Here is a 10,112-nt window from a genome sequence, read left to right on the forward strand (position 1 = left end):
AACACACATCACAATGCCTAGATCCTAGATCCTATTGGAACAATATGCTTTTTAAAATCTCCCTTTTTAAAAAAAAGATTGCAACGCCCCTTTTCGAATTCCCACTTTAAAAAAAGCTTTAAAAAATACTCCAAAACAAAGTTTTAAAATAAAAACCTTATAATCCTAAACTCCAACAAAAAGTAAAAAAAAAAAAAAGCCTTATAATCCTTTTTTTAGTTCTCCATTCACTCCTTTAATGGATCAGTTCTTTTTAAACAAAATATTAAAAGAACATTTTTTTGAAAAATAAAAAAAAATCTTTTAAAAATAACTTTTAATAATTCTTTCAAAAACTTTTCAGGTAACATTTAAAAGGAGGCGTTGCGCTCCAAAAAAAATGAATCACTATTTAAACGACTGCAACAGACGTTTGAACGTGAACCTTCGAATCTTGAGCTCTTCACCTTGACCTGCTTCTGCCTCTTAACCCGCCAAAATTTGTCCCTACGTTTTCACAGATTCCGTGAAAACCATTGTAGTGCAAGAAAATCAATGCAAGGGAAGACCTTTTTGACACAAAAAGATAATGGACCTTTCACTGATAATTGTATACACACTATGTGACAAAAAACCTTTTCATAGATTGACGCAATAAGATAGGAAGACCTTTTTGACACAACAAGATAACGGACCAGTTCGCTATCGTAGAGCTGGGACGCATATCTAACAATACCTTCTAGGCATTGAATATGGCCCTCTCAACAACCGATCAAAAGGTTTCAGAATGGAAGGTTGCAAAATTTTCAGATTCTAAATAGAATTACTTTTGTTTAAGAATACTTAATGGACACTGAAGGGAATTGATAGGGCTTAACGAATGCATATCGAATTCATTAGATATATGAATTGAATATGTAAAAATTAGTATATAAATGCATTGTTATTTTATTTAATTTTTAATTTATATGATATAATTAATAAATTATTATTTGCTTTCATAATAACAAGATTTTAAATTGAAGTGTATTTTATATGAATAATTTTTTTTACTCTAGAAAGTTTAATATGCATTATCATAAAAATAAAAATAAACCGTTTAAATTAAAAATATTATTGATTTACAGCCTGACATAAATGAAACCTACAATTTATTTTATATATGATGAAAATAAATATTAATAAAAAAAATCAAAAGTTTCTCTCAATTATAATTAAAATATTTATACATTTATATTACATAATATAATTTTATTTTATAGGTGTTTCTTTTCATATGGGTTCAAAGGTTTGAATAAATAATGAATTCTTTTAGGGTTAAAAAGACGTGATTCTTTTTAGCTTTTCATTATAAATAGTATAAATAATTTTTATTTTTAAAATATTTGATTAGGTTAATATTAATTAATAAATTTTAACATCAATTTTATCTATATATTTATTGACAAAACATAGAAAAAAATATTTTAAAGTTAATCACAAATAAAAATTTCAATACACTTTAAATAAAGTAAGTTTATATCAACTTGATATATATTGGAAAATGTAATTAATTTTTATTCTTTTTAATTTTACATTTATTTAATTTTTAATATGATGATGATAGTTAACATCCCCTGAGACCAAACATTGGTTTATCGGACCTAAAAACAAATTATTTAATTTGATTTAAGATTTTATTCCTATGCCCAAAAAGCTTGGAGAGAAGCCTTCCGAGCTCACTATAATTTTGACATTGTAAAAGGCTAGGAAGGTCAGTATTGTAACAAAGATTGTGAAACTGAGATCTAATGTGGTTGTACGCGGGGCACTCTAAGAGGAAGTGGTTTTCATCCTCGATGTTCCTATTCTCACATACATGGCAGATCCTTTCCATCCATGGCATTTTAGGAACTACCCAACGACCAGTTTCACTATGGAGCTCATGAGAATTCGTTCTAATCTTTGCTATATTAGTTTTCTTCTTTAAGCTAGTTAAAATAGAGAGATACTTTTGATCTTCTAGGGTGGGATTGATGACCTTCATATAATAACTTAATTTTCTTTTAGCGGCTAAATCTTTCTCACACCACATTTTTTCTTTGAACTTAGAAATAACAATATCTTTAATGTTATTTATGTCTTGCAATGCATCATTCTCGTTGATCTCCCAATAGTAAAAAAATTGAAAGTAAATATTAAATTTGTTTCAATATCAATTATATAGAGAGAGAACATGATATCAATCATATAATGAAATGAAATGTAGAATATAAATAAAATATTTCAATATCTCTATTAAATATATTGTCCCAATTTCATATCTCTATATATAAAACTATTAAAATAAAAATAAAATATGCTATAATTAAAATATTATATTACTCTATTATTTAAAATAAAAAAGATATATAATTTTCTATCCATACGATGGCGTTCATATCATCATATATTTAATTTCTCTCCACGTGTTTTAATGTAAAAAATTATAATAATGAATATATTTTAATAATAATAAATTTAACAATTCTAAATTATATTATGAACTCCAAAGTTGCCTTTATTTTAAGGTAAAAATTTATAACAAATAATTTATTTCAATATAAAACTCCACATGTTTTAATATAAAAGTTATAATAATGAATATATTTTAATAATAATAAATTTAACAATTCTAAGTTAGATTATGAATTCCAAATTTATGCACTTCAAATTTGCCTTTATTTTAATGTAAAAACTTATAACAAATAATTTATTTCAATATAAAATTTGTAATTTAAATTTCAAATTATTAATTTAGTATTTCATTTTATAAATTAAATATAAAATATAAATGCAAATACAATATAAATTTAAAATTATATTAATATAAATTTATCTTAACACTATATATATATATATTTAATATAAATGTAAATATAATATAAATTTAAAATTATATTAATATAAATTTATCTTAACACTATATATATATATATTTAAGTGTAAATATTTTTTTCAAATTTTAAATTACTAAAAAAGTTTGCATCTACATGGATTTATTTCTTATCAACTTATAACATATCAATTCAACTTATAACATATCAATTCAAGATAAATATATATTGGTTTTCACACAATGATGTTATCTCACAATGCATTTAATTTGACGATATTACTAAAAAAGAATTTTAACTAGCAAAATTTTTTACTAAATCAATAAAAAGTAGAAAATTAATAGAGAGCAAAGATGAGGTTGAGGGGAAAAGAAAAAAAAATATTACAACGTAGAAAGAGAAAAAGATGAGGTTGAGGGGAAAAGAAAAAAAATATTACAACATAGAAAGAGAAATAAGACAGAACATTACAATTTAAAATAAAGATTATAAAAAACACTACAATTTTTTATAGGGAAAATAAATAAAAATATTATTAATTTTGTTTGGAAAAAAAAAATAAAACATTACTAAATTTTTCATATTTCTTCCTAAATCATTAAGAGGGAGAGCATGGAAGTGGGAATACAAAACGTATATATTTTTATTAGAGATGAGAGTGGAGGTTCGAGCTCATTAACGTAGGGATGGCTAATTACGTGGATTATTTGGGGTAGGTAGGGTAAGGTATAAGTAGTTATTGAGAGAAACCTAATTGATGGTGAGGGTAGAGGTAGAGATATCGTAATAAATAATTGAGGTTTGGAATCAAACATGCCAATAGTTATTTTGGGTAGGGTGGGGTAGGGTAAGGTATAGGGAGTTATGAGAGAAACTTAATTGATGGTATTTGGGGTAGGGTACGTAGGGTACAGTAGGGTATGTAGGGAGTTATTGAGAGAAACGTAATTGATGGTGAGGGTAGAGGTAGAGATATTGTAATAAATAATTGAGGTTTGGAATCAAACATGCCAATAGTTATTTGGGGTAGGGTAGGTAGGGTATGGTAGCATATGGTATGGTATAGAGAGTTATAAGAGAAACCTAATTCACGCTATTTAGGGTAAGTTAGGGTGCGGTAGGGTAGCTTATGGTATATGGAGTTATTGAGAGAAGCTTAATTGATGGTGAGAGTAGGGGTAGAGATATTGTAATAAATATTTGAGGTTTGGAATCAACCATGCCAATAGTATAGTCTATACTTGATAATCATCCTTATCTGTATTACATTTTTGGAATAGAACACACTAGCCATATCATATTTGTTTACTTTTTTGGAATAGAGCATACTAGCCATATCATGATCTTAGTTTATATTTGTGAAATATAACACCCTCTTCATAGACTCAATAATTAAACTCATTGTCAGTGCATCTATTTCCAATTGATAAGTTCATGAGTGGTAGGGAACTTAGTGGTAGGGTCAACTGTGTATTGAAGCGAACGTATATGTTATACCTAGTGTATTTATGAAGTTAACAATTAATATGTCCAAATAGCTAAAATACAAAGAACATAAGTATTCCAATTAAAAATACTTATGAAGTTGAGCGTGCGGTGGAGTATTTCCATAAAAATAACTCATAAAATGGAGTCTCGGGTGGGTATAAAAAATTACATATTTTAAAAAAAATATCAAACATTTCAATATATGTCCATACATTCAAATTTAAGGAAAGTTTGGAGATATTCTCAATTTTTTTCCACCATTTTCAATAAAATGTATTTTATATATTTCTTTTATTATAATTTTAAAATATAATATCTCCACTTTCATTTTCAATATTTTTTTCTCAATTTTTTTTTCTATATTTTAAATTTTAACCTTTAAATATTTATAATGAAAAGCATATTTATAACTATTAAATTTACATAAATTTTGCATAAATAGAAATCTAAAATAATTGATATATATATCTATATAATATGGAATTCTTTTAAGAATGAAGAGGACAACAATGCCCCATCATTTAAAATTTCACATTCACTAATTTTTTATTTTTTTTGTGGAGAAGCATTTTACACTCTAGTACTAATTATTAGATGTTTTCATGCAAATTTACATTTAAAAATAATAAAATAATATTTATAATAGCAAAATAAAAAATAGTAGTAACAGAAAATATTGATATTGATCATAAATAAAATACTTCAATTTCCATCTTAAGTTTAGGTCAACCTTAAGTAGAGATACAAAATAATCTTCATTTTAATATGAAAGAAATATTTAATAAAAAAAAATTAAGATCAAACATAAATAAAATATTTAAGTCTCCATATTAAATAACATAATTTCATATCAACTTTATATAAAGAAAAATAATATTTTTATGCTTATATACTTGTAGGTAATAATAACATGCTATTGCCATATATTGTACTTTTCTTTTTTCTTGTATACGATGTTATGGACACGGTTTAAATTTCAGATTCTCTACCTTTTCCACTCCGATGACATTAAACGAATTGTAGCATATGTGTATTTGCTCTAGAGTGAACATTTTATTAGAACCATCATGCCTTGCTTATTATTATATTTCTTCCTCGTTACCATTTAGGATGTGATTATACATATGTATGAAGGTACCTTTCGACTTGATGTTAATAACTATGTATTTATTTGTGCGTCATGATGATATAATCATTCCAGGTTGCGCTCCATGTAATTTCTTAGACTAGGTTTCTCTTTGGGATGGTGAATTCATTTCCATAGTGGGGCACTTGTCATGGTAGCATTATGTTCTCCCCTACCCAACACATTAAACATTTACCCTAGCCAGTGGCGTACATGTATTTTGTCAACTGTGAACAAATCCTTTGTGGACACATACACCCCTCCCATGTGACATTTACCTGATCTTCCAATGTCCTTCTCCTTGGATGGTGGGATGAGAATCTTGGCAATCGATGGTGGATATCACTCCTTTAAACCCTAAACCTATTATTTCTCCAAGAATCTGTCAGCTATTCCATTCAACATTTTCGTGCATGGCGTTACTTGTTCCACCTAGAGTACTGACATTTGTTTATGGAAGATGGCAGTTGTGTTATGGATTGAGTAGTTGCAATGCTTCACTACATCTCTTGATGGGTAATCCAAATCACGGTCTCAGTCTAAGTATTGTTAAGACTTGGATCTTATGATGGTACCACACCCCTTTCATTCACCAATCTTGTCTTTCCTTTGTGCTCATTCTGCAACTTCTACTAAGGGGGGGATTTTTGTTTTTATTTCCATTAATTTTGAATTTTGGTACCCAACATTCCTACCAGAGAGCGTTGTCGTGAAATTAGAGCATCTCAGGCATGCCTCCTTTCTTTCTCCTCAAAGTGGAACATTTGTATGGACAATCGAGTCAACTTTCACCAACATTCCTTTAACTATTTGGTATGTTATTGGGTTTTCCCTTACTGGGATTGTGGATACCATGTTATACTCATTAAGTCTCTTAGTTATTCTTAGCAATAAAACTTCGCTTAATTACCATATTCTTCCTGCTATAGTTCACATTCCCAATTCTAGGATATTGGGCATTTTGTCTTATGTTGTTTTGTTTTTCCGCAACTCTATGTTAATCTCCATTTGGAACTAAATACGCTCTTGGTTGCCTCTTTCCTATACAGGGAGCACCAAAACATGGAGCTCTCAGTGCAATGGCCCAATTTGTGGAGGAAAATGTAAGGTGCATTTAAGTATTTTAGGGGTTTGTGTTTTCCTCTGGTTTTTGTAGGGTACGACCTCTCAATGCTTATTGGGTTGCAATCTTGTAATTAGAAGTTATTATGGGTCATCCATCCTTTGTAGTTTTTCAGATGATACTAGTGCTCACATATCTATTGTTTATTTGCAAGGGTACTGCTCTTGAGAGGCATATATGGGAGCACACAGCTTTTGACACTGGTACATACTCCACGAATAGGAAAGGATTTAGGTTCTCCCTTGTTTTCTTTTTATTTGGTACAATAATTTTGTTCTATGAGGCTTAAATTCTAACTATATAATATTCGCATTCGGACTCCCTTGTCTTGTAGGCGTGTGTTTCCTATTACCACAATCTCTTTCGTGTTCAAACAAAATGACACCGTCAGTACTGATATGCAGTCCATATGGCTTCCAAGTTGGTTTGATGGTTCTAAATTATTACAACGTCCTCGTGAGATTCCTAAGGAGTGGACTTAGGGTGGACGAATCATAAACGCATTTCTCTTTTAAGCAATAAATATGTTAAGTTTAATAAATTATGGATGTTCTGTAATTATAAATCTCCTTTAGCTTGTGACTGTAAGTCGAGCTTCAGTTATACTCAGTTCTTCTCTGTTTTCCAGGCTCATACTAAGGCGTCCCTACATTAATATGGGCACAAAAATTGTGTTTCTGTAATATCCAACAAAGTTTTCATATAATGGAAAATCATTTATATAAATCTGTGTTAGGAACATTTCATTCCTTTATGATTAATAAAACATAAGTGTTACCTAGTGACTCAGTATTATTATGGCATGCTCGAGGTGGTTTTCTTTTTTCTTCTCTTATTTCGACATCGATGTAATATAAAACTGAAGATTTGCATGTTTATATATATATATATATATATATACCCCATTCTCTGTGTCATATGAGTTGAGTTACTTCTTCCGTATCTGTATCATTGTCAGTAATAGTGGTTGAATTATTGCTTCAGCCTTTGTATCATGGTAAATTGTATTGGTTGAGTTACTAATTTAAGATATATATATATATATATATATATATATATATATATATATATATATATATATATATATATATATATATCAGTCACTAAGAACATGAAGGAATTTTAATTTGCTATCGGTGCCATTGTATATCTTCGATGTTATCCTTCTTTTTTCCTTCCCAAGTACTTCTCGATTTTTCATTGATGCTATTCATTTCTGCTTATGTAGAGGAATATGAAATAATCATTCATGCTTTGTATTCCTATATACTATTTATTTACTGTCCCTTTTCAAAAAATCGCATGCGTTATCCTATTTCAGATGAACAATGATACTGTGAGTTGTTTTAGAATCTCGACTACTAATACAATATATTAAGTAGTTAGTAAATTACTAAAGATTTGATCGATTTCCTATGGATTTCTTTTTGTTTGTTCCTAGTACTGCACTTAGCTATTAGAAATTAACCCCTTGGAACTTATGTAACATTTTCAGTGCTCCAAAAACATATTTTTGGAAACTTTATACCTCAGATTATGATAAATATTTTATGGTTGTCCCTCATAGCTTCCTTAGTTGTTATTTTGTTTCGAATCGTATTTTTTTTCTTCCTAAATGATTATCTAATTGTTACCTACTACACAAGTACATGCCTCTTAATTAAATATTTTGTAGAAGAAATTAAAACTTATAGATACTGCGTACTACACTAAGCATGTTCAATTTATCCTTAATTCCTCTCAGTTTTTGAGTTAGCCTAAATAGTCAACAGAATTGTAACATCCACCTTTTTCTGTTAATAACAATTTAAAATCACAAATAATAGTTATGTGCATCATAGCAACAGATTTCAATTTCACGAAACGAACTTCAAAATAACAAAGTACATTCATTCAGCAAAGTAGTAGAGTTAGTCTCCAAGAAGATTCAAATTTACCATCACAGAGTACCTACATCTCTACAATAGATTCAATTTCATAGCAACCAAGCTTATATTATTAATAATTGTGGAGTACAAATCTACTTATGGATGTTCATATTAAGAAAATAACATAACAAATAATATGAACAAAATCACCATTAGGGGAGCACTTTGGAATTTCACACATTTTTCCACCCAACCTTGAACTGAGATCCACTAGTTCACCTCTGAGTTGAGTTGAGATGTTCTTGCCAAGGTATCAAAAACCTCCATTGGTCCCTTGAATAGGTATTATATATCTATATCTATATATATAGATATATAATATATATATAAGCGATTTTTCCTTTAGTGGTGTCCCACTTTTGTGGCTTTCAATACCACTAGCCTAGGATTTTCCTTTAATGCTCGCTTTTTCTCCTGCAATGCTTTTTTTTGATCCAGGATTACCATCTTTCCCCAACTAAGAGATTTAATGGATTTTATATCCTATATATTAAATCGTATCTGTATCATGGAAGAGTTATTTCAATCTCATTTACCAGTGAGATTTTTGTTTTTCTTTGGCAGGAATCTCTTACACAAGTGTCTCATTTGGAAGTACTTTCACCCCACTTATTTATTAATTAATATTTTTTTTTATTTACATACACATTTGAATGTATTTCATGGATTCTCTACCATTCACACTAACATAATTAAGTCAGAGAAAAATAACATTACAACGATGAAGTGGGTATTACATTCTTCCTCCCTTTTAATTCACATCTTCCTCGGTGTTTATTTCCCAATTACTTCCCTATGGAATAATGTTGGATAATTTTTTTGCATCCCATCTTTCTGCTCCCATGTGGCTTCTTCAGGAGTAAAATAATTCCATTTCACTTTAACTCGAACAACAACTCAATTCCAGAGCCAGATCTCTTTCCAGTCTAGGATACAGAGAGGTTATTCTTGAAAGTATCCTTCAGGTTCCACCTGTATCATTTTCCAATCAATAATGTGAGAGCTATCATGTACAAATTTCTTTAGTAAAGATAGAGCAAAACAATATGAACTTTAATATGATTGGGTAATGCTAATTGATAAGATATTGGTCGATTTCTATCTATAATTTCAAATCAACCACAAAATCGTGGTGCTAATTTTGGACAAGTTCCCGTTCTTAAGGCACTTTTCCTTGGTTTCAATGTCAAATAAACATGATCCCTAATTTTTATCTCCCTGTGTGTTCTTTTTTTGTCTCCATAGCTTTTATGCTTGTCCTATGCATTTTCAATGTTCTACTAAATACTCCATACTATTTGCTCCATTTCTAACAAGGCATCTGGCCCTAGTATCAATTTATCCTTCGGCTAACTCCAACTGAGAGGTGTATGGAATTTTCTGACTTACATGGCTTCAAAATGGATCATTTTTATCGAGGTTTAGTAATTGTTATTGTAAGAAAACTCTGTAAAATGCAGAAAATCGTCCTATTTAGTCTGTTTGTCCATGACATACATTCTCAACATGTCCTCCAAAATCTGGCCGGTGCTCTTTGTTTGTGCATCCATTTGAGGATGATATGTTGTGCTGAATTTTAGTTGATTTCCCATGCCCCCAAACAATCCCTTCCG

The 10,112-nt window shown here is 29.2% G+C and overlaps 1 protein-coding gene across 1 annotated transcript; it reads left to right on the forward strand.

The window, feature by feature from the left end:
- The first annotated feature begins 5,867 nt into the window (after nucleotides 1-5,867).
- LOC149208670 (uncharacterized) lies at nucleotides 5,868-7,254 on the forward strand. Its single transcript, XM_089394116.1, has 4 exons — nucleotides 5,868-6,261; nucleotides 6,498-6,551; nucleotides 6,726-6,774; nucleotides 6,906-7,254. The coding sequence occupies exons 1-4, from the start codon at nucleotides 6,217-6,219 to the stop codon at nucleotides 7,067-7,069; spliced, it is 312 nt and encodes a 103-aa protein (XP_089250242.1). The 5' UTR covers nucleotides 5,868-6,216; the 3' UTR covers nucleotides 7,070-7,254.
- The last annotated feature ends 2,858 nt before the right edge of the window (nucleotides 7,255-10,112 follow it).

This window comes from Pinus tabuliformis, chromosome 1_2 (assembly GCF_031772625.1).
Source record: "Pinus tabuliformis cultivar Carrire ecotype Pingquan chromosome 1_2, CPIR1, whole genome shotgun sequence".
Taxonomy (NCBI): Eukaryota; Viridiplantae; Streptophyta; class Pinopsida; order Pinales; family Pinaceae; genus Pinus; species Pinus tabuliformis.

Bases quoted from the DNA above. Each gene is read 5' to 3' on its own strand.
- LOC149208670 (XM_089394116.1), top strand. From the start codon at position 6,217: ATGGACAATCGAGTCAACTTTCACCAACATTCCTTTAACTATTTG. The intron at 6,552-6,725 runs GTAAGGTGCATT...TTTATTTGCAAG, and splicing joins CCCAATTTGTGGAGGAAAAT to GGTACTGCTCTTGAGAGGCA. The intron at 6,775-6,905 runs GTACATACTCCA...CTTGTCTTGTAG, and splicing joins GCACACAGCTTTTGACACTG to GCGTGTGTTTCCTATTACCA.